Raw genomic sequence first — 26,789 nt, 5'->3', positions numbered from 1 at the left:
TCATGAGTTGGGTGTTGTCTGACCCACCAAGCCATAAAGTTGGGCGTGCACAGCAGCACTCTATTGTAAAGTGGAAATGGTATATACGAGATAGAGCCAGAGCAGGTCCTGAAGGCACAAGTAAGTTACATGAAGAAGTGGCACAAATGCCCATGGTTTCCACTCCTGCTGCCACATTACCTTCTCTTTCCCAGACCAGAGCTATGGCCTCTTGGGGAGTTCCTTACAGTGAATTGACTGAGGAAGAGAAAACTCGGGCCTGGTTTACAGATGGTTCAGCACGATATGCAGGTACCACCCAAAAGCGGACAGCTGCAGCATTACAACCCCTTTCTGGGGTGTCCTTGAAGGACAGTGGTGAGGGGAAATCCTCCCAGTGGGCAGAACTTCGAGCAGTGCACCTGGTTGTTCATTTTGCTTGGAAGGAAAACTGGCCAGAGGTGCGTTTGTATACTGACTCATGGGCTGTTGCTAATGGTTTGGCTGGATGGTCAGGGACTTGGAAAGACCATAATTGGAAAATTGGTGACAAACAGGTCTGGGGAAGAAGTATGTGGATAGACCTTTCTGAGTGGGCTAAGAACATGAAGATATTTGTGTCCCATGTGAATGCACACCAGAGGGTGACTTCAGCAGAGGAAGATTTTAATAATCAAGTGGATAAGATTACCCGTTCTATGGATACCAGTCAGCCTCTTTCCCCAGCAACTCCTGTTATTGCCCAATGGGCTCATGAACAAAGTGGTCATGGTGGTAGGGATGGAGGTTATGCATGGGCTCAGCAACATGGACTTCCACTCACCAAGGATGACCTGGCTACAGCCACTGCTGAGTGCCCAATCTGCCAGCAGCAGAGACCCACACTCAGCCCCCAATATGGCACCATTCCCCAAGGTGACCAGCCAGCTACATGGTGGCAGGTTGATTACATTGGACCACTCCCTTCATGGAAGGGGCAGCGATTTGTTCTAACTGGAATAGACACATACTCTGGATATGGGTTTGCTTTCCCTGCACGCAATGCTTCTGCCAAAACTACTATCCGTGGGCTTACAGAATGCCTTATCCATCGTCATGGTATTCCACATAGCATTGCTTCGGATCAAGGAACACACTTCACAGCAAATGAAGTGCGGGAATGGGAGCATGCTCATGGAATTCTCTGGTCTTACCATGTTCCCCATCATCCAGAAGCAGCTGGATTGATAGAACGGTGGAATGGCCTTTTGAAAACTCAATTACGGTGCCAACTAGGTGGCAAAAACTTGAAAGGCTGGGGTAATGTTCTCCAGGAAGCTGTATATGCTCTGAATCAGTGTCCGCTGTATGGTACTGTTTCTCCCATAGCCAGGATCCATGGGTCCAGGAACCAAGGGGTGGAAATGGGTGTGGTGCCACTCACTATTGCTCCTAGTGATCCACTAGGAAAATTTTTGCTTCCTGTCCCTGCTACCCTGAGTTCTGCTGGTCTACAGGTTTTAGTTCCAAAACGGGGTGTGCTTTCTCCAGGAGAAACAACAGTGATACCACTGAACTGGAAGTTAAGATTGCCACCTGGCCACTTTGGGCTACTTATACCTCTGGATCAACACACCAAGAAGGGGATTACATTATTGTCTGGGGTAATTGACCCTGACTATCAGAAGGAAGTAGGACTGCAACTACATAATGGAGGTAAAGAAGAGTTTTCTTGGAATATAGGAGATCCCCTGGGGCGTCTATTAGTACTACCATGCCCTGTGATTAAAATCAATGGAAAACTGCAACAACACAATCCAGGCAGAACCACTACTGGCTCTGAGACTTCAGGAATGAAGGTTTGGGTCACCCCACCAGGCAAAGAACCACGGCCAGCTGAAGTGCTTGCTGAGGGGAAAGGGAACATGGAATGGGTAGTGGAAGAAGGTAGTGATAAATATGAACTTCGACCACGTGATCAGTTACAGAAACGAGGACTGTAATGCTGTTTTGTTTGTGTTATACTATTTAAGTTGTAAGATATCAAGTTTAACGATGAATGTTGCCCAAGGATTTGCAAGCTGTTCTGGAGAGATTTAATGTGTTTTCAGTTATATGCAGGACAGTTGAATATTGTAAGGCAAAAGAAAAAATGTGTGCTTATTTGTTTTCATTTGGAAATTAAGTATGGTCTAAGGTGATATATATATATATATATATATATATATATATATATATATATATATATATGTGCCAAGTTGACAAGGGGTGGACTGTCATGGTTAGGGACAGGTGTCAACTTGGCCAAGTTGTGGTACCTGTTCATCTGATTGGGCAAGCGCTGGCCTGTCTGTTGCAATGAGGACATTTCCTAGGATTAGGTCATGATCACGTCAGCTACATCCACAGCTGATTCCATTTGTAATCAGCCAAAGGGGAGTGTCTTCTGCAATTAGTGATGCTAAATCCAATCATGGGAAGCCTTTTAAGGAGGACTCAGAGGAGACAGGTTGCATTCCTGCTTTGGCTGGTGAGCCTCTCCTGTGGAGTTCATCCAGGCCATCCATTGGAGTCATCGGCTTCGCAGCCTGCCCTGTGGATTTTGGACTCTGCGTTCCTACGGTCACGTGAGACACTTTCATAAATTTTATATTTGCAAGTGTTCCCTGTTGGTTCTGTTTCTCTAGAGAACCCTAACTAATACATCTAGTGATGACTTTGACAAAAAGACATGCAAGATGGGAACACTAAAAACTTTAAAACACTGCTGAAGAAAGTTAAAGATGATCTAAATAAATGGGATGATATACCATGTGCATAGATAGCAAGACTCAATGTTATTATGTCAATTCCCCTTAAATAAATTTAATGCAATCCCAATCAACAACCCACTATGGCTTTATGCAAAAATTAAGGCTGTTTTAAATTTGTGCGAAAAAAAAAGAACAGAGAAGAGCAGGAACAATTTTGAAAAATGTGAACAACACTGGAGGGCTTACACTACCTGATTTCAATATACATTAAAAATCTACAGCAAATCGGGGGTGCAAGGGTAGTTCAATGGTAGAATTCTTGCCTACCATATGGGGGACGTAGGTTCAATTCCCAGTCCACGCACTCCCCCCTCCCCTGCAAAAAATCAACAAATGGTGCTGCAATAATGATGGTCACATGGAAAAAAGGATGAAATGTGACCCCTACCTTACAGCAAACCAAAAAAAAAAAACCACAGTAAATGAAACCATGTCATACTAGAGTATGTTAGACAAATAGATAAATAGAAATGAATATAGAGTAAAGTAATAGATCTACACATATTTGGTCAATTGATTTTCAACAAAATGGTACAAAGGAGATTCAGTGGTGAAAGAATAGTCTTTTTGGCAAATAAGACTGGGCAATGAGGTATCTACATGTAAGAAGGAAAAAAAAAACAAACTTTAACCCAGTACCTCATACCATCTACAAATGTGGTCATGTGTAAAAGTGAAAAGCATAAAACTTTTAGAGGAAAACATAGGAGAAAATCCTTGTTTTGGGGTTAGGCAAAGATTTCTTAGATAAAATGCCAGAAGAATGACATATAAAAGAAAATTGCTATTTTAGATTTCAAATAAATTAGGAACTTCTGTTCAACTAAGTTTGTGATAGAATATTTGCAGATCATGTCCCTGATGTTTACATCTAGGATATGTTAAAGAACCCTCAAACTCAAACATAAGAAAACAAACAAGCAAAAGATTTTATAAGACACTTGCCCAAAGAGGTCATATGGATGGCAAATAAGTATATTATTGGTCAATAGGGAAATAAGGAATGAAATCATAATGAAACACCACTATACACATATCAGAATGTGTAAAATTAAAAACAATGACTGTAGCAAGTGTAGGCAACTATTTGGGGAGGGGGGGCAGTGGTGCATGGGCAGGCTCCAGGAATCTCCAGCATGGCAGGCGAGAATTTTGCCACTAAGCCACCTTCACACCACCCTGGGCCTCTTTTTAAAATACTGAAAATATCTAATATATGTGACCTCTTTCTTAGGGGATATGCTGTGGCATATTCATTGAAATCCTACACCTGAATTTGTTTTCCTAATTCTTAGTAAATTTCCTTCTCATTACATAACACAGATCCTTCAATTATAGTTGATTCAGTTTTCATCTACCAAGCTTTATTTTACTCAAAAGTGTTGTTAAGAGTTTCTTACATAAGTTATTTATACTACAGCATGTCCAAAAAATACTCTTCAACAAATGTAAGTATGTTTAATGTAAGTCAATTAATAATTTAAGACATTAAATCAAGAAAAGAAAAATTCAATAGAAAAAACATACAAAATAGAAATCAATGCCCACATGAAACAAAAGGTTAATTCATATAAGTACTTAAAAAAGTCATGATATTTATAAATTTTACACTATTAAAAATCATTTCAGTGCCATACTTTCATAATTATCTCTTTGCTTCTGTTATCTGGTAAATATTATAACCCAGAATTTAATATAAGAATTATTAATTTTGGGAAAGCATTTTAGTCCCATAGTACTATTCTAAGTCTATCATAAAATTCCCAAACTTTACCTTTGAGTTTACATAAGCATATTTTTCTCCAAAATACACCAAAGTAAATGGCATGCAACTGAATAAACAGTTATAGAGCTCTCAGGAGAGGGGATAGTTCGAAGAAAAGTATAAATATATAATGGATGTGCACTTTTATTACCTGGGAATTTAGCAACTCTTCACACTTGTGTGCTTGTTTCTCAATTGCAGAAATGTACTGTTTTTCAATAGCTTCTACTTGTTGCTTAACTGAAGACTGCAGGAGTGCCTAAAAACAAACAAAAATGTCATTTGGAACACAAACAAAACTTAGAGTCTACTGTTGGCCTGACAAAATTTTTTGACATTTGTGCATATCTGAAATCTGATATTTTTCTGCATCTACAAAATATACATTTGTGAATATTGTAGTACATTCATATATAACACTACTTCAAGCTTTCAGTTTTACATTTTCCTATTGCCAAGATTACTTTTTTGGCTCAGATGCTCCTCCACACACCTTCTCCTCAAAAAAGGCCAAGTCACAGAAGACGATAAAGAGGGTACGTAGTTATGTTAAATATAGATTCAGTTTAGGGAAGACCACACAGGATGAGGAGTGTATGAAAGCTAATGAAAAAAAGAAAAAAAAAACCAGACATATTTCACTGGCTGACAAAACTCCACATCCTCTCGGCACACTCTAATATCTCATGGGCCAAGCATGATCTTCAAGACCACAAGTCAAGTAGAAGCAGATGGAAACTCTGAGCAATTTCAAAGATAAAATAAATGCCCCCCAGGAAGTTCACACTCCTAATGTGAAAGAATATAAGTCGAAGTGTGGAAGTCAGAATCTCAAGGCAGTATTCATTAAAAGTAATAAAACTTGGGACAGTGGACAAACTTAACTGGGTAGTATAGTGGAACCTCAGTCAGTTAAATATAAAGATACAAGCTGTTCTAAGAGAAGCAAAGTCACCATTTGAAGATGTTCCACCCACTTACAGATGCTTAGAATATTATCATTTTGTTTCTTTTCTTTTTTTTTAAAGCATTATATTTAATATGTTTTCAGTAACATCTTACATGCTATTTATAAATCCTAAATTATTTTAAAATATGCATTCAACCATATATAAAAGCTCTTTAGCAAATATTTTATTTTTAAAGGTCTATTTGGATAACAAACTATTCAAAATCAAAACAGTAAGTTGAAACAGACATGTCTTATAGAAAACAGACCTTTGGCACATTCACCAAAAAAAAAGAAAATAAGCCAAATCTCTTAAATAATCAGTTTTGAAAATAGATTTACTTGGTTAGAAAACCATTAAGAAACTAAATACATATGTATGTATTTTTTTAATGGAGACAAAACTATTTTAAAAACCTCACTCATTTTCAGGTAATTAGCTTTCTTTTGCAAATATTAGACTGCCTGATGATGCTACTACTCATATAATTCAGTATTCATGACTTTGAAGCTGCAGAATTACTAGTAAATAACCAAAAGAAAATACAACTCTTACTGAGGTTTAATCAAAATATAAGGATTTACAGGATGTACCTCTTCTGAAGATTTCCTAATGATTAATTTAAATAAGCCCCTAAAATTTAATCCTGTCACACTGTAACTAGAGGATATAAAAACTTAGCCATATACTACTTGCTGGATTTCAGAAATCTTAAAGAATGATACAGTTATAGACAATTCCCTTGGAATAACCATTATATGTTATTTACAGAGACACAGCATCTTTTGTAGCGAGAACAGTACTATCCTTTCCTGGGACTTGTAAAATAACAGAATTGCTTTGCTTAATGGAAAGAATGATTTTACTTCGAATGGCTCCAAATAATCCTACAGTTTAAATATACACTTGTGATTTTTGACTATAATTAAGAAATACAATTTGAATATTTATTTTTTCCTCTTAGTAACTGATCTGTACAGCATATATTCATTTTATTCCAAACTTCAAGAAGGCAGGCACTTAGAAGACAGAGTCAAGTCATAGCCAAACTAATTATGGAGCTTTGTCTCTGTGTAAAAATAACTGGTCTTTTATATAGCACAAATCTGTCAGCCCCATTCAGTCAGTTAAATCTACACATCTATGTGCAGGGTTTATATGAGAGAGATAAACTGTCCTGAGTATGCTGGAAAGGCTCACAAATATACAGGGAGAATATTAATAGATAAGAACAGCTGAAGTTAAGAGTGAAGGTAAACAGTGAGGCAGGAAGGTGGAAAAGCAGTAAGTGCCAAATATTAAAAGATCTTGTATGCCAACACAAAGAGTTTAGAAATTTGCCCTTCACTATTCAACAGTGGATCATCAGTGCCACCGTCTAAGCAAATGAGGTAATTTCCAAAACCTGTCTTTACAACTAAAATAATTACCATATGGACATACTTAACAAATATACATTGATAATAGCCACATGCTTTTATGGCTTGCTCTGATATTATATAACTGAATATTTACTCTCCATATTAATTATCTTTAAATTTCTTATATTTTAAGTATAAAAATGAACATTAATTGGTCATTTCTCTGTCATATATTTTCCTCTGTAATTTTGTATATATATTTATGCAACAAAGACATGACAAAGCCTTTCCTATAATAAAATATATGAAAGAATTATTTTCTTTATAAGTCATTTTAACCCATGTTCAATACACAGTTCATTAAGACTCCCACAATATCTATAGGTAGAAAAGCAAGATGTATCCCAATATATCCTATAATGAAAATAATGCAACCAAGTACAGGGAATGTTTTGCACATTTTCAACAAAAACACCTCTGATAGAATGACACATCAAACACATTCATCATAAATGTGCTGAATGGAACTGAATAAATGAACCACGGTTTGGGCACACTCAAGTCTAATCATCTGCCTATCCATAGAGAAACTATTAAAACTTGGTTATGGCTTATGTCTGTAATTATGCTCATAGTTTAGCTTACTAACTACAGTAGTACAATAAAATCTTATAAAATGTCATCTGAAATAAAGCACAAATTTCCTTTTCTTGAAAAACTGTCAATTTGCCTTGCTTTTCAAATATATTTCAGATCTTTTTCCAGTTTTTAACTAAAAATAAACTGAGAAAAGCCAAAGGTATCTATAAAATGGGTACATTAAATCTGTGACAGGATTCTTTTATGTTTTTCCGGAGTGTACCTTCTTTCTGAGTAAAATATTACTTCAAATTTTGGAAAACTATTAAACTTTGCATGTTTTATAACATTCTCTCAAAATTTCAAACATTACTATAAGCAAGTACTGGGATAGAAAGGAAAAGATTCATGGAAGAGAATATTTTCAGAGAGGGTAGCCAAAAAGGGCTCTCAAGGGAAGTGTAAATAGAATTGAGATACAACAGTTGAGGAAAAGTCAGCTAAATATAAAGTCAGAGAAGTAAATAGAGGGCCAAGAATATTTACAGACATGGTAACATGTTTTAGTTTTATTCTGATTGCAATGAGAAACCATTAAAGGCTCTATGCAAGGAAGTTTCTATAGTCTGACTAACATTTTTAAAAGCCTTCAAACAGTGTTACAAAGACTACTCAAATGCTAGCAAAACATTCTCCATCAACAACTTGAGAGAGTGAAAATGTGTCATTGGTTTTTGTAGGCTACACACGTTACAGGTAAGTTAGAAACTTAGAATAAACGTACCATGCAAGAACCTTTTTAAATTATGTAAAATTAAATGTATTACAGTTAGCATCTCTAGTAATAAAAGAGTTAATTTTAATAAGAATTAGGTTTTTTTGTCCTGGTTTGAAACGTTGCATACCCCAGAAAAGCCATGTTCTTTAATCCTCATTCAATATTGCTGGGTGGGACCTTTTGATTAGGTAGTTTCCCTGCAGATGTGTCTCCACCCATTCAAGGTAGAGTTGCTTACTGGAGTCCTTTAAGAGGGAACAATTTTGGAAAAAGCCTAAGAACTAATGTTTGGAGGTACAGAAGGAAATTGCCCCGGGGAAGTTCTTTGAAACGAGAAGCCAAAGACCCCAGCAAACTCTGGCCAGGTGTCTTCCCAGCTGACAGAAGTGTTCTGGACCCATCAGCCTTTCTTGAGTCAAGGTATCTTTTCTTGGATGTCATAGTTTGAACAGTTTCATAACCTTAGACTGTAAACTTGCAACTTATAAATTCCCTTTTGAAAAGCCATTCCATTTCTCGTACATTGCCTTCTGGCAGCCTGAGCAAACCAAAACACTTTTTTGTTCATGTCCTTACAAGAAGGAAAAGTGCCACAGATATACTACAGTTGATCAATGATCAAATAATACTTAGTTAAATTTGAAGACTTTGTTTAGTAACATGAAGTTTTTCTACAATACTTACAGTCTCCATTTCTTCATGAAGAGATGGGAAACAAACACTATCAAAATGAATAAACATTGTACAAATGATGGCAGCTCATTAGATTTGGTTCTGAATGCTGATATTGGTTTCCAACTTGACTTACTCTTCAATGACTCTTTTGGCTGTAATCAAAGTAATCTTTCTGCAAATTTTGGGTTCTCAAACTTTGATCAGAAGTTCAGAAGGAAAAACTGATAAAATTTTATTACTCATACATAAAAATAAAATAAAATATAAATATATACACACATATATATATTTAAATACACACACATACTAAAAGGTCTCTGATCAGTGAGCTAATAATACAATTGAGGTTGTGCTAGAAGGGAAATGTTAAGCTATATGGAAAATAGTATTTAGACACAAGCAATATTTAGATATTATAGAAAGCTTTGTACAGAAACAAAAAGAAAATATGCAATTAAAACCTGCAATTGACAGGTGATTTTAAAATATAATATAAAAAGGCCTAGGGAGTATATATCTCTGAGGAGAGCCTTAAGGTCTTTCACTTAAAATGGGTTCCAAATTCAAGTCTAGGTTCATGGTCTTCTGCTACCCAGGATGGCAGAAGTTAGGCAACATTCAGACCCTCTGAGCTCAATCCCTGGCAAGAATGAAGGTGATTGTTTCCTAAGAGTAAGCTCCAGATGTCTAAGGAGTGATACTGATGGATTTGGTCCCATTTCTTTTTTAGAAAGCAGAACAGCAACTATAACCCAAAATTTCAGAAAAACTCGTTTTAAAAAAATGAACCATTTACCCCTTTTTCATTTTTTCTTCATTTAAAAAGGAGAAGTAGTGATGTCATGCTGAGGCTGCTGAAAATTTATCCTGTTACATATCTCAAGCGTTTGAAATTGCATTTTTCCCCAGGTTTTGTATGTGTTTGAATTACACAGTACTTGTACTATACTATTCAAAAAGAAAAATGTTAACTTATGTGTGTAGATCTAAACATGGAAATTCAATATAGTCTAGCCATGCTATAAAGTGCTTTGGAAGATGTAAAAGCCAAAAAATCTTCAGGACAGATGGAACTGTCCCTTTTGTTAAAGGATTCCAGTAACATAAGAGTTGTTACCCCAAACACGACAAAAGTCTCCCAGTGAAAAAATTTTTTTTCTGTGCAATGCACAACACATTAAAATTAAGAAGTTTCTAAAATTAAGTATAGCACAGAGGTTCTGCATGTCTGCCTTCCAGATACTTTCTGTCAAGCTGCATATGGATATGCTTCTACCTCAGATGCCACAATATGGTTCCTTGTTGACCAAACAAGAGCTATAGTTTTAATTAGAAAAGAGTGGGGGGGGGGAAGGAAAGGAATAAAGAATTCTGACTGAAACACTGCCACTTCAGAACCCTTTTAGGAGTAAATAAAGCACCTGGTTGTTAAAGCCTAAAAGTCTGTGCATTTCATTTTCTGTAACATGAAATCAGAGACCATGGAAAGAAAGAAACCTTTCTTTCTGACATCATCTAGATGTCAGAAATATGTGGCTAAATACACATGTATTGCCTTTCTAGGGTGGCAGTATAAGCCCTGCACTAAGTCTTGAGTGACCTGGTTTTTATGGAAATCCTTTCTGTTTGCTTACATGTGTTTGATCAACTCACGGTGTTTCCATCTCAGATTCCTCATCTAACAAATGGGAACAATACTATTGTTTGTTCTCTGATAATAATGAAAAATTCTATGAAATTATGACAGCTAATTTAATTCTTTCAATTAGTGATGATATTTTGAAATGATTGTTTCAAATCATTTGCTGATTTTTTATGCCTAATTATTTACCTTTGGATGCTATATGAAACTCATGCTACCTGGATTCAAATTAGGATCAACACTTTTTAAATTTACTTGATGTGAGTTGATTAAAATGACAACCCTTTTTCTCTTTATTAGCTGGATCCATTCATCAAACATAGATCACCAAAATGAGAAAAAAAAAATTTTCTTCACATTGAAAAGCCACAGAATGGAAAGATTAGTTTTGATTTAAATAAATTTTATTAGAGGTAATGTTGACAAAAGATTAAATTTTCCATTATGCTTTTATTTGATTACAAAGAGAATAACTTTCTGAACTTAGGTGACAATTAGAAACTACTTTATCTGGGTTCTTGTCCAGTTAAAAGTTAACATCAGTTTTTTTACACAAAATATCTATCTTAAAGGTGATATATAAAATATCAGAAATCCATTGGATTGGGCACCAAAAATTTAGAAGAGCTGCTGACCCAACCTTGGAGCAGAAGCCGACGGCCCTCTATGGTGCTGAGCTTCATCTTAATTGCATGGAGGAAAGGGATGCCCCAGTGGAAGACACAAAGCCATCAAGGTGGCTCAGAGGAATTCTTAATATAGTAACTGGTATGGAGGTATTTCACAAGTATAAAATAGCATAAAATGGTGCTTACCATCTGAACATTAGCTAAAATCAGGATACTACAATTGACTGATTACCAGAAAATTTGGCTACATGGATATCCTACATATCAAAATAGCATAACTTTTAAAATTGGTGCTTCTGGCTAAATGGACTAAATCAGACTGCTACAAATTAACCTGACAGCCAATTCACTACAATTCAGCAACATGGCAATTTTAACTAAGTTACCTCATTTTTTTAAAAGATAAAGTCTAGAGGAAGGAGGAAGTTAGGCAAATATAAAATAAAAGAAAAATCAAATTTTACTATACATACTATCATATCTTTTGATTTTGTATTGCATACCTGTGTTACCTTGTCAAAAAAGGCATTTTAAATAGAATGAATCATTGTATACCCTTATAATTAATCCTAGGTATAAAACTTCTATTATTCTCATATAACAAGTTTTCTCAAGAGCTGTTACCTAGGACTTAAGGATAAAATAAAAACTAGCCCTCTATTTTGATAATGGGTTCAAGCTAATTGAAAATATGACACACATCTTAAATGGTTGTTTTCCCAAATGTCTTCCCTTCCTCTGAGTCATGATTTATATTTCAAAGAATAAAGTTAAGCATTCTTCTCATATCCGTTCAAACCTGGAAGAAATTAAAAAAATAAAAAGTAGAGCCTTATGGAAATCTTTTCTTTTCACATATATATAATATTCATTTACACTTAGAAAATCTCATGTGTATAAGTGTCAAACTTTCAGAAGTTTATCTTTCCTGTCTTTATAAGTAAGGATACGAAAAACAAACTAAAAGAACTATTCAAAATTAGTGTATAATTAATACTGGAACACTCAAAATGAGAACTATTTCCTCATTTCCCTGGCAGATCACACACGACAGTAAAGACAATGAGCTATTTTTTTAATTGGAAATCTCACATTCAAATTGAATTATTATAAAAGTCACAAATTAGTTTAATTTCAAATTTGTATTATATCAAAAAACTATCTTCTCTTTAGCTTCCAAAAGTTCCATACCTAAATGAGCAGAATATTTTCTTCTATAACCAGTATAGATTCCAGATTCACACCTTTGATTACATTTAGAAAGAAAGAAAAAAAAATCAAGGACATGTATAAAATATAAAAGATCAATTATAAAAAGAGTTCTGCTATGATTTCAAAGTAAATGTGAAAAGTATTACTGGACTATGTTTAATGAGTACTGAACAATGACAAATTCGAAAATAAGTGGTTAATATAGTTAAATCTTATATAGTTCATATAAAATCAATTTTCATAAAAGCAAAATAAATGGCAATAAGTTGTTTTCTAAATTTCACAATCTAAGTTGGCACTATAAGACTTTAATCCACACAGACCAGTAGAAACAGAAGAGGAGTTTGAGATTCCCTGGGAAAGATGCTCCCAAATCTCACTGTGGAAACTGGCCCTTCTTGATGAACAGTGGGGCACCTGAGGTGGGGGGAAGGGATATTCCTATAATGCTGGAGAGCTATTCTTATTCAGCCCAGGCACAAAAATAGGCTCCTGCTTAGTAGTGCAGTTTAGTATGTGGATTATACACCTACAAAGACAAATATACATGAAAGAAAAGTAGTGTGTCAACTACAGCAGCAATCATTTTTCAATTCAGGTAAGTTTATGTTACTTAGGACATGATGCAGGAAGAATCTAAGCCTTCTAAAGAGCAAATTTCCATAGCAAACAATGTTGCAAAAGGAAACAAAGGAATACAAATAGAGGACTATAAGTACAACATAGACAAAAAAGAAAAGATTCAAGAGCAGGATGAAACACTAACACAGTAAAGGACAGAAATAGTACCTATCTCAAATGATGATGATGATGATAGCTAACAGTAATTGAATACTTAATATGAGCCAAGTACCATTCTAAATATCTTACAAGCTGTAGCAGAGGTCATGTCTCTACTTCAGTATTCAACTTCCTCTTTTTCTTTTTAATAACAGAGCCCATCTCAAGTTTTGGCTGGACAGTAACCTGTCTATTAATTCAAGAAATATTTCTCAGCTTCTTTTATAATCAGGTATTGATGAATGATTAGATTTTGATCACTAAGATATGAACAAGGGTGATATGGGGCATTTCTTCCTCATGTTCTTAAAAATGATCTACTTACTCTTCATGGACTCATTCCATCTTCCGGAAAGCTGGAAAGTGGACAAGGTTCTGATGAACCACTTTCAGCCATAAGGATGAAGATAACCAGAACAGTCTCCTTAGTGTCAGAAGTAAAGCAAGTCACATACTGAGAATTGCTGAGTCACCCCACTAGGGCAGGTCCTTGCATGACTTCATGGAACAGAGCTAACTTATTTGTCATAGACTGTTACATAAGAGAAAATGAAACTACCTTTTGTAAGGTACTGTATTCAGGTATTCCTTGAAATAGCAGCTGTTTCAGTTTGCTATAATGCTGCCAGAATGCAATAACAGAAATGGACTGGCTTTTACAAAGGGGATTTATTAAGTTACAAACTTACAGTTCTAAGGCCATGAAAATGTCCAAATTAAGGCATCAACAAGGGGATACCTTCACTGAAGAAAGGCCGATTACATCCAGGCTTTCTTTGTCACATGGGAAGGCACATGGCGATGTCTGCTGTCCTTCTCTCCTGGTTTCTAGTTTCAGACAACTCTCTCAGCTTCTGGTATCTCCTAGGGCATTTCCTTCTGCATCTGTAAATGTCTGTGTCTTGAGCTTTCTCCAAAATGTTTCCCTCTTAAAGAACTCCAGTAAACTGATTAAGACCCACCTTGAATGGGTGGGATCGCATCTCCATGGAAAGAACCTCATCAAAAGGTCCCACCCAATGATAGGTCTGCCTACACAATACTGGATTAGAAGAACATGGCTTTTCTGAGGCATATAATAGTTTCAAATCAGCACATCAGTTTAGCTTATATCCTAACTAATAAACAGATAACTAATTTATTTAAACTTCATAATAACCAGAAGAGGTTGATACTCTTGTAATCAAACACTTTTTAAAAGTGAGAAAACAAAGGCACAAAAAGGTCAATTAAATAGTGTGTAACAGAACAAAGAAATGAGCCAAGAAAGTCTGCAATCAGATCCAGTTCTTGTAGTAACTATAGTATGCTGCCTTTCATTAACGTAGTGTTGATGGCAAATCAATCAATCAAGATCTGTAACATATACACATACACAGAGACACTGGTATATATAGTGTAAATAGTCTGCATATTTAATTTAATTGCAAATCTATACATCATTAAGGACCCAGAACGATGCTAATGATTGAGTGCCTGAATTTTTATGATAATGGCAGAAATCTATAATTAACCAACAATATCTGTATGGGATAGGACTGATATTGATAAAGTTTTCAAGTCTGGCTAATATTAGTCACAAATATTAACAAGATGTGATATTAGAGAACAACCTGTAACATATAAAGCACAATACGTAAGGTGAGCCAAAAGTTACTAAGGGGGAAAGGTAGTTCTTACATGCCTTATAAAACAACTAACTAAATGTGCTACATTAATTTTAAAAAGTTTTCTCATTGGAATTTTTTAAAAGACGTGCTTCTACAGCATGTACACTATTGAAATTTATACCTTGCACACAGAATGAAATCTTCCCCTTCATTTCTTTGACTATCAGACTGATGATCCAGTCACAGTATAAGGCAAGATTTAAATCTATATTAGAACAAGTTTTCTTGCAAGGTTTCCAATGCCTTTTGGTTTTGGCATGGGGGGGAAAACCACAAGAATAGTCTTGCATGCAAAATTCTGGCTTAGCCCAGGAAACTCAGAGGCATACAAGAACTATTCTCAACTACCAAACCTTTCTCAATCCTCCGCTGAGGGTAAGCTTGGTGGGACGGATAAAAAAGGACAAAGCCAAGTGGTTAGTTTCAAACTAATCACTAGTATCTAGCATGTTATTAAGCCAAACTCTACTGGCAACAGTAAGTGCCTTAATTTGTCCAGGAAAAATCTGATCATATGATAAAAGCTGGAATTTATGAGAATCCTTGTTTAATCAAATAACTGAAACTATAAATTTATTTCATACCTTTGGGTTAGAAAACGGTAGAATTCAAATAAAGACTTATAACAATCTTCACATATCTTAATTTTTGTTTCTCCCTCTTTGTACAAAAATTTAGCTATCTCTAATCAAAGGAAAATATTAAAAGATGAGAAAACAGAGTTATTTTCCCCTCCTTGGAGAAGAACTTCATACAACACAAGTAATTCTACACCCTGAGAAAAACTGGCCTCTTAAATATAATATGTTCTCCCTTACAAAACAGAACAAACAATCCAAGAGTTCAAATAAATACTAGCAAGTGGGTGCTTTTGAAAAATGGAATACAGCTGTTATACGATACTTCAAGCTGGCATTTAGAATATGGTATGTTGCAAAAATTTAAAGCGACCCTTACTCAAAGGTACTTAAAGCACATTCAGTCTTTTCAGAAAATGCAGAGGGCTGACATCTCAATAAAACCAAAATGCTTAACACAGAAAATGAATATATCAAGAATCTAACACAAGATGATTTCAAAGCAACTTAAATTTTATGTAGTTTATGTTATGCTTCATTTTCACTTTTAAGCAGCAGAAAATTCTTGTGTCTAGTAAATTAAAACTCTGGTATATATTATTCAATATCCTGATACTTAGACATAAGAGGAAGAAAAAAAATTGTATAAGAATATTCCCTTCATAATATGCTCCAAGACATCAGAAAAGAACCTATCTGTCCTTGCTTTCCTCATAAAAATGGTCAAATATTTACTAAGCACTATTCATGTGCACAGCACACATTAGTTTTCAGTTAGCATCTGGGTTAAAATACAAAGAATTAAAGACCATTGATTTAATCAAGCTTCAGAAACAAACATTGCAAAAGGAAAGTGTTTGTCTGTATGTCTAGGTCTGACAGAGATATCTTGCGATGTGCAGACATTTCTAAGTAAGGATGACTTTTGTAAATGTACTCTCCTTAGCCAAATGACTACAGACAAAACATCTGGTGGATAAAAGAAAGCCCAAAACTTTGAGGAGAGGGTATGTAAGTGCCTTCTAGTTTCAAGATGAATGTGATAACCATGAACTAATTTTCAGAACAACAAAAAATGATACTCCAAACCATCTGTTTAGAGTATACAAACATGTCTAGGTTAGGGATGCACAAAAGGGCTAAGAAACATATAACACATCTTTAAATAATATAATTATAATTGTAGTTAATGTTCACATAAATATATCCCAAATTTTTCTTTTTTGCCTTTTTCATTCTATTTTATAATTACCATTTTTGTTAATTGTCAACCATGCCAATGTTTTTTTTTTTGAGGCTTTTTTTTTTTTTTTTTTACATGGGCAGGCACCGGGTATTGAACCCGGGTCCTCGGGCATGGCAGGCAAGCGTTCTTACCTGCTGAGCCACCGTGGCCCCCAATGTTTTATAATATTTCAATACTTCCCCTATCTGATATGAGCTACAAAAGTTTAAAATCCTTTATGTTGCAACAACAAAAAAGATAATGTAATTCAAAAAACAAAGTGAGCCAAAACTAAGAAAACAACTTGTAAACATCACTTCAGAACGAAATTTTTAAATTTTGTATATACAAGTTTCACAAAAGAAAGCTTTTTTTACCACCTAAAACTGTTCTCTCTCGAACCAAATACCACTTAAAAGAGAGAGAGAGAGAGATCACTGACATTGCCTTGAAAAAGAAGATTCTGTATACAGTAGCTAAATAAAAAATTTAAACCAACAATATGTTCAGATCTTATTTGTGTCAAGTTGGAATTTTTAATGGATTGGACTAAAAGTGAAATAAAATAAAAACAACATGTGAACTTAATTTCTTGAACACTTTCCATTCACAGTTATAACATGTTAGCAAAACTTTAGCAAGTTCCAGCTCTGAACTTTTACACATTGATTGAGTCAACTAGTACTTCCTTTGGAAAATTCTTCTCCAAAGTTATTTAGGATAAAAATGCAAGCCAGTTTAGAATGTATCAGCATTTAAAATGACTTTACTTCAAGCACTTTACATATAAATATATTTATGCAAAAAGTCAAGATAGTTGTTACTTGTTCTTTCAAAAGACAAGTCTTCTTATTCTTATATTATAGAATTACATCCATTTTAGCAAATATTCTTGTATTTTTTTCATGACCAGCTAATTATTATACCAGTTCTCCACTATAAAGAATTCTGTTCATATTATGATCACTTATCCCACATCAAGGAAAACAAGGCATAATCTGAAAAAGAAAATCTTGATAAAGGTGAGTTCTGGTTGCTTAATTACAGCCAAAATTTTCAATTTTTCTTTTGTAACTTTACCAACCAGAGATCACTCCATCCTAAACTGTTAGTTTCTGTTAAGAGTTTGCTTTTCTCAGCTCTCTGGTATGAAAATATTTCCCAACTATTTCAATGGGATATGAGACACACACATATTCAAAAAAATTGATAAATTTAATATTAGATGGAAAAAAAGGCTGAAATAAAATATATAGACAGACAAACATAAATGGATAAACACAAATGGTTAACAACCTTTTGGGGTAGCAGAATGACTCCTAGAATTTTAAAAAATACGAACACCTAGATCTACTGACTCAGGATTTCAGAAAAACTGTTCTGTAATCTACATCTTTTTTAAATGAACATAAAGAGTTCTAATGTGCTGCGATAGTTAAAATTCAAGAGGTTAGGGTACACTAATCAATGACAACTGTATAAGGGCACCTTAAAACAAAAAAGCATCACATTAATACAAATGTACATTATCTAAAAAAAAAAACCGTATTTCTTTAAAATACTCTACATTACGGATAGTAATTTGTGATAGGGGAAAATATAGATATTAAGAACTTGTGAAGTCCAAGCTAGTATATGTAATGGAGAATGGCAATTTCAGGGCAAAAGCCCAATTAGATAAGTAAAGGAAAATTCTTACGTTGCTTGTAGTAAACAATGTTAGATGTGGCATGCTCCTATGGAAAGCCTTCCAAGGTCTACATTTACTTTACTGTTGTTAATTAACAAGGATAAAAGATTTTTTAAATCAAGAGATGAAAGAAAGAAAATAAACAAAATTAAGTAAACATTAGAGGGAAAGCCGGCATATGTAGCACATTAGGTTAGTTTTAGGTTTCTTTTCTTCTGTTCTTTCACAGAATTTCACATGTCCTTTTCATCAATCTGTAGCAAGGAATTCATTTTCTAAATGAATAGAAGAATGCTGGCTTTTTTAACAGAGGCCCAGGACTATGAAGAGCTGGGCCACCATCTCTTTCCTGTAAGTGGATATTTCTAAAATGAGAGAAATAAGAATCCAGGCTGTATTATCTTGAGGAGTTAATAATAACTAATTATTAACAGCTAATAGAGAATAAAAAGGCATGGCAATTGCTATGCTAAGAAAAATAATATGCTAAATAATGATAATTATAATATTAATATTTTTTTTTAATCTAGAACATATATAACTGAGTGTGCTGGTTTGAAACTTTTATGTACCCCCGAAAAACCATGTTCTTTAACCTGGATTCAGTATTGCTGAGTGGGATCACTTGATTAAGCTGTTTCCATGGAGATGTGACCCACCCAATTGTGGGTGGGACCTTTTGATCAGGTGGTTTTCATGGAGATGTGTCTCTACCCATTCAAAGTGGGGTTGCTTACTGGAGCCCTTTAAGAATGAACAATTTTGGAAAAAGATTCAGAGCCCACAGAGCCAGAGACCGTTGGAGATGAAAAAAGAAAATGCCCCTGAGGAAGGTGTTTGAAATGAGAAACTAAAGACCCCAACACATGCCAGCCATGTGCTTTTCCCATTAACAGAGGTGTTCTGGACCCATCAGCCTTTCTTGAATCAAGGTATCTCTCCTTGGATGCCTTAGTTTGGACATTTTTATAGCCTTAGAACTATAAACTTGCAAGTTAATAAATTCCCTTTATAAAATCCATTCCATTTCTGATATATTACATGCTCACAGCATTAGCAAACTAAAACACTGAGTAAACACAATTTTCATTTGTATTAAGAAAAATAAAAGGGATAGGGATTTTGAAATGTTGATGAAGGAGCTTAGAGAACCTCTCCCCTACAGTGATATCCTTTAAGCAGTTCAAATTAGCAAAAACAAATCATAGTCTCTGAAGACTGATAAAAGAGCTTATAACAAATACAAAACTTTTATTCAACAAAATTTATGGAAATTCAGTTAGAACAGTGTGTGTGGGTGGGGGGGTAATGGCATTTGAAGTGCGGACTACGTCTATCTTCCTACATCGGCCCCCCTACAGCTCTGCCTTATGGAAATAATATTTCAAGATGCTAAGCAGCTAAATGGCAGTTCCTATACCTACAATTCATTAGCATAGAAGAGCTATTCCTGGTAGTTGCTGTAGCTGATGAACATTAGCAATTCCTATTTTCCAAAGTTTCATGGCGTGGAAGACATATGGCTACCATTCCCCACCTACTGCTACACAGAGAGATTCTGGTTGGGGCTACTGGTAAAGGCTACAATTCTTGTTTTCTGCACAGCTCTGTATTATATGAGAACTGCTCCACTAGGCCCACTCCCAAATGCCTTAGCTTCCTGAAGCAGAAGGAGATTTGGCAGCAAAATCCCATCTTCCCAAGCTTTAGTTTGCTGAAGATTTTCATTTGGTGAAGCCAGGCAGTAAACAGGTGGCAGATCTAGTATATACACCTTTCCCCCTCAAATACAGTTCTTGCATCATCAGGAGAATACAAGTGAGGAAACCAATGAACAGCAAATTAGCCATTCTACATGTTCATTTTGTTTTTGTACATAGTGCAGAAGTTTTGTGATTGGGAAGGATTATAAGTAATTCTCAAAAAGTGGGAAGAAACTGTTCCTGGAAAGGGGAATGACTATAACTAGATAAATCTCTGGAGCATGACCCTGAGAACTGGTAAAAGTAATACAGCAATCGGCTAGCAATTAATGGACACTAACAGCAAGAAGTGATAAGAAAAGAGTCAGATACAAATACGATAGGGAGATCAGGTCACAAAAAGACTGAACACATGTCAAGACTACACTCTCTTAAAAGCCCAGTGTAAATCAAAGTATGTGATTAACTAAACTTTACTCTGTATTGATGATTATTGTAACATTACTTCAGGTTCTTGGAAGTCACAGTGACAAATAGGGAGATGTCTTTTATTCTGCGTTTTAAGTGATTGTTAAAACAGATTTGTTAAAACATTTGCATACATGAATACAAATGTAAACTGGGCTCCAAAAGATTTTAATAGTTTAGATTACTACATTCAAACTCTGTTTAATTAAGAAAGCCCTAAGACTTCTCATGGGGTTAAACTGGAGAAGGAGAAATTAATTTGCAGTACTCATAATAAAATGTTACGTTATCAGTTCAACTAAGCATAGAAATCCTCCTTTCCTTTATATCCTTCTAGTCTTCCTTGTTTAGAATATATTTTTCTTAAAATTTCCCTGTATGTACACTGAAAACCATATTAGACACGGTTATTTTTTTTGCTTCAACTGTAACAAAATTCAGAAAATTCAAGAAAAGGAAAGTTTATTTATCTGAATTTTTATTTTTCATTTGATCTTTTCTGTTGTTAAGATTCCTTCTTTTGTCATGTCTTTTATGTGTAGAGAATTTTTTTTAGCTATTCTTTTTAGGTTAAGTCTGCTATGGCAAATTCTCTTAGTTTTCCTTCATCTAAAAATATCTTAATATCCCCTTCTTTCCAGAAGTATATTTTTGCTGGCTACAGAATTCTAGGTTGACAGTTCTTTGGTTTTAGCCCTGTGCTACTCCCTTCTGGCCTCCATAGTTTCTATGAAAAATCCACTGTCATTATAATTGGTTTTTTTCCCTGTAAATAGTGTTATTTTCTCTGCTTGATTTCAAAATTTTTCCAGGGTCTCTAGTTTTCCAATGTTAACTAAGATGTATCTTGGTATGAATTTAGGGGGGCTTATCATATTGGGTTCACTTAGCTTCTTAAATCTGTATATTTTCATCTCTTTTTTATTAGAGAAGTTGTAGGATTTTAGAAAAATCATGTAGAAAGCACAGAGTTCCCAAGTATCCCCACTCACAGATAGTTTTTTCCCTATTATTAATATTTCTTATTACTGTGGTACTTTGCTTACAATTGATGAAACATTATTATTATATTTATGCTATTAACTTTAGGCCACTGTTTGCATAAAGATCTACTCCTTGCATTGTATTGTTCTATGGATTTTTCAGTGTGTGACTCATATACAAATTAGATTTTCACTTTTTATCTCTTTTCAAATACACAATTCAGTGGTGATAATTACAGTCACAAAATTGTATCTCCATCACCATCATCCATTCCTAATTTCAAATTTGGGAAATTTTCAGCCACTATGTTTTTTTTAATACTTTTCTGCTACATACTCTTTCTCCTTTCCTTCCAGGACTCAAATACATGGATGCTAGATATTTTCTTATGATCCTACAGGTCACTGGTAGGGGCAAGATGGTGGCTCAGTGAGTTGTAGAATTTAGTGCCTCCTCCAGAGTAGCTAGTAAATAGCCAGAAACAGCATAGAAAAACTGCTGGGACCACATCAGTGACTGGACACACAGTGTACACCAGTCTGGACAAGCTGGACTGGCTGAAATCCCATGCGGAACTGCAAGTCTCTCAAGCTGTCAAGGTCGGTGCCTAGGGGTATGGCAGCCTGGTTCCCAGGGGGAAAAGGAAAAACACTTTACTAGCAGCAAGGGCTTAGCCCAACGTAGATCCAATTGTGAAATTAATTAACAAATTCTGACTACTGAAACTAGGCTGCCAGCTCAGATAAACCTGGAGTAAGAGCTAAAGGTACTAGGAGTTTTTGCCTGGGCAGAGACAGGGCAGGGCTGACTAAAATGAACAAACAAACAAAAAACAGTGGCTTTCTGAGTCAGACAGCACAAAATATTTGAAAAGGGGGCACATAAAGCCTGGAGAAACCTAGGGCAATGTACCAACTTAAGGTCTTAATTCACAGCCCCAAGGAGCAGGGGTCCTTCTCTGAAAAGGATCTTTTTTCCCTTTGTTTCTACTGCTTAACAGCTCACTAGATAGAACTGCAGGATTCTCAGGCTCCAACTATACCAGGCAAGGGCTGAATTAACCTTGTCTGAGAAACAAAGTAACTAGTCAGGTGAAAGGAGTTAATTCTCTAAAATCTGTACCTTCTCCATGAGAAAGATGGGACCCAGCACAAATGGAATCCCTTCCTCAAGAATTCAGGCCCCAGGGACTGGAAAACTGAAGCAATTAATGCCAGCCTACAACCTCACCTCTGTCTCAACCATGCCCCTAGCACAGAGAGTGTGCTGAAGTTAAAGTCACCACATCACTTTATGCTGGTGGGAAGCTAGAGAAAAACAAGTACCACACAGTGGGCATGACAGGAAAAAACACAGAGTTTGGGGCTGCATAGCATAGTCTCTCAACATGTCAGGTTTTACCCTCAGGGAAAACTGATGGCGGTGACTCTTCCTCCTAAGAAGAGGCCAGTCCAGTCTAGAAAAATCTGACTGGGATCTACAATATCTAGGTAGACCCACCTCAAAAAAAAAAAAAAAAGGCTCCATATAGGCAAGGCAAGAAACAGAAAAACAAGAACTGAAAAATTTTGATCAGTTAAATAGAACCTATGCTAGAGGTTTAGAATAAGCTGAAAGAACAGATGGAGAACAAAGCCATCCAGCAAGAAAATGCTAGGTGAAAGAGTGAAAACAATCTCCAGAAAAACTAATCAATCAAATCAAATGCCCAGACTCCAGCAGAAAAATAATGAGTTACACTAGGAAAATCAAAGATATGGTCCAGTCAAAGGTACAAACCAACAATTCAAATGAGATACAAGAGTTGAAACAACTAGTTCAGAATGTTTGAACAGACTTGGAAAATCTCATCAAAAATCAAATCATTGAGTTGAGGGAGGATGTAAAGAAGGCCTTGGATGAACAAAAAGAAGAAATCAAAAGTTTGGAAAAATAAATCACGAAACTTCTGAGAATGAAAGGCACAGTAGAAGAGATGAAAAAAATGGAAACCTACAATAATAGATTTCAAGAGGCACAAGATAGGATTAGTGAACTGCAGGATTGGAATCTGCAATCCAACAGAAAAAAGAAAATACAGGGAAAAGAATGGAAAAATATGAGCAGGCTCTCGAGGAACTGAATGACAATATGAAGTGGACAAATATACGTGTTTTGGGTGTCCCAGAAGAAGAAGAGAAGGGAAAAGGAGGTGAAAGACTAATGGAGGAAATTATCACTGAAAATTTCCAATACCTTATGAAAGACATAAAATTACAGATCCAAAAAGTGCAGCATATTCCAAATAGAATAGCTCCGAATAGACATACTCCAAGACACTTAATAATCAGACTGTCAGATGTCAAAGGGAATGACAATTTTTAAAGCAGCAACAGAAAAGCAATCCATCATATAAAAGGGAACCCCAATAAGAATATATGTGGACTTCCGAGTACAAATCATGGTGGTGAGAAGGCAATGGTATGACATATTTAAGATTCTAAAAGAGAAAACCTGCCAACAAATAATTCTATATCTAGCAAAATTGTCCTTCAGAAATGAGGGAGAAGGGGCGGTGCAACAGTTGCTCAGCGGCAAGAATTCTCGCCTGCCAAGCTAAAGACATGACTTTGATTCCCAGAGCCTGCCCATACAAAGAATAAAAAAAAAAAAAAAAAAAGAGGGAGAAATTAAAACATTTTTTGACAAACAATCACTGAGAGATACTGTGACCAACAGACTGGCTCTGCAAGAAATATTAAAGGGAGAACCATGGGCAGATAGGAAAAGGTGGGAGAAAGAGGTATGGAGAAGAGTGTAGAAATGAACACTATCAGTAAAGGTAAAAAGAGGAAAAATTAGATATGACATATAAAACCCAAAAGAAAAAATGATAGAAGAAAGTACTGCCTTCACAGTAATAACACTAAATATTAATGGATTAAACTCCCCAATCAAAAGACATAGACCAGCAGAATGGATTAAAAAACAGGACTCATTTAAATGAGGAGACTCATTCTAGACCCAAGGGCAAAAATAGGCTGAAAGCGAAAGGCTGGGAAAACAGCAAGAGCAGCTATACTAACATCCAAGAAATTAGACTTCAAAAGTAAAACAATTCAGAGAGACAAAGAAGGACACTATCTATCAATAAAAAGAACATTTCAACAAGAAGACATAACAATCATAAATATTTATGCAATGAGTCAGAGTGCTCCAAAATATATGAGGCAAACCCTGAAGGGGGAAATAGACACCTCTACCATAATAATCAGAGACTTCAATACCCCACTCTCATCAATGGATAGAACATCTAGACAGAGGATCAATAAAGAAACAGATAATTTGAATAAAACAATAGACAAACTAGACTTAACAGACATTTACAGAACATTACATTCCACAACAGGAGGATAAACCTTTTTCTTAAGTGCTCATGGATCATTCTCAAGGATAGACCATATGCTGGGTCAAAAAGAGTCTCAATAAATGTTAAAAGATTGAAATCATACAAAACACTTACTCATCATGAAGGAATGAAGTTGGATATGAATAACAGGCAGAGGGGGAGAAAATTTACAAATATATGGAGACTAAACAATACACTCTTAAACAACCAGTGGGTCAAGGAAGAAGTCACAAGAAAAATCAGTAAATACCTCGAGGCAAATGAAAATGAAAACACAACATATCAAAATTCATGGGATGCAGCAAAGGCAGTGCTAAGAGGTAAATTTATTGCCTTACATGCCTATATCAAAAAAGAAGAGCAAAAATTGAGGAATTAACTGTTCACTTGGAAGAACTAGACAGCAAACTAACCCCAAAGCAAACAACAGGAAAGTAAGAACAAAGATTAGAGCACTAATAAATGAAACTGAGAACATGAAAACAATCAAGAAAATCAACAAAACCAGAAGTTGGTTTCTTGAGAAAAATAAATAAAATTGATGGACCCTTAGCAAGGTTGACAAAAAGAAAAAGAGAGGATGCAAATCAATAAAATCAGAAATGGAAGAGGGGTCACAAACACTGACCCCACAGAAATAAAGAGTGTAATGACAGAACAATATGAGCAACTATATGCTAATAAACTAGACAACATAGATGAAATGGACAACTTCCAAGAAAGGTATGAACAACCAACATTGAATCAAGAAGAAATAGATGATCTCAAGAGACCAATAACAAGTAAAGACATTTAATCAGTCACCAAGAAGTTACCAAAAAATAAAAGTCCAGGACCAGATGGCTTCACATGTGAATTCTACCAAGCATTCAAGAAAGAATAAGTACCAATCCTGTTCAAACTCTTCAAAAAATTTGAAGAGGAGGGAAGGCTACCTAACTCATTCTATGAAGCCAACATCATCCTCGTACCAAAGCCAGACAAAGATACTACAAGAAAAGAAAATTACAGACCAGTCTCTCTAATGAATATAGATGCAAAATTTCTCAATGAACTTTTTACAAATCAAATCCAGCAGCACAATCAAAGAATTATACACCATGACCAAATGGGATTTATTCCAGATATGCAAGGATGGTTTGACATAAGGAAATCAATTAATGTAATACAGGATAGCAACAGATCAAAGCAGAAAAATACATGATCATCTCAATTGATGCAAAAAAGGCATTTGACAAAATTCAACATCTTTCCTTGATGAAAAACACTTCAAAGGATAGGATAGAAGGGAACTTCCTCAACATAATAAAGGGAATTTATGAAAAATCCACAACTAACATCATCCTCAATGGGGAAAAACTGGAAGCTTTCCCCTTAAGATGAGGAACAAGGCAAGGAAGTCCAGTGTCACCATCGTTATTCAACACTGTGTTGGAAGTTCTAGACAGAGCAATTAAATAAGAAAAAGAAATAAAAGGCATCCAAATTGCAAAGAAAGAAGGAAAACTCTGTTGGCAGTGACAATATATTATATGTTGAAAATCCTAAAAAACACACAACAAAATTGCTAAAGCTAATGAGTACAGACAATTGCAGTGTACAAGATCAACATGCAAAAATCAGTGTTTCTATACAACAGCAATGAGCAATCTGAGGAGGAAACCAAGAAAAAAATTCCATTTACAAAAATTCCACTTACAATAGCAACAAAAGGAATAAAATATTAAGGAATAAATTTAACTAAGTATACAAAAAGGGCCTATACACAGAAAACTACAAGAAATGTCTAAAAGAAATCAAGGAAGACCTAAATAAACATCAAGGCATACTGTGCCTCATGGATTGGAAGAATAAACATTGTTAAGATGTCAAGTCTACCTAAATTTATTTATAAATGCAATGTAACACCAATTAAAATCCCCAAAACTTTCTTTACAGAAA

At 35.2% G+C, this 26,789-nt stretch overlaps 1 protein-coding gene across 14 annotated transcripts in view; it reads right to left on the bottom strand.

Annotated features, from left to right (window-relative positions):
- Positions 1 to 26,789, bottom strand: part of CCDC91 (coiled-coil domain containing 91) — a 548,164-nt gene that overhangs the window by 169,575 nt on the left and 351,800 nt on the right. For all 14 annotated transcript variants that reach the window (XM_077170414.1, XM_077170420.1, XM_077170421.1 and 11 more), the window contains one exon: positions 4,688 to 4,795. In XM_077170414.1, the coding sequence (XP_077026529.1) occupies positions 4,688 to 4,795 (108 nt within the window). The remainder of the gene's footprint in view (positions 1 to 4,687; positions 4,796 to 26,789) is intronic.

Source organism: Tamandua tetradactyla, chromosome 7, assembly GCF_023851605.1.
Source record: "Tamandua tetradactyla isolate mTamTet1 chromosome 7, mTamTet1.pri, whole genome shotgun sequence".
Taxonomy (NCBI): domain Eukaryota; kingdom Metazoa; phylum Chordata; class Mammalia; order Pilosa; family Myrmecophagidae; genus Tamandua; species Tamandua tetradactyla.
Note: the sequence above shows the minus strand (reverse complement) of the source record. Positions and strands in the feature narration are given on the sequence as shown.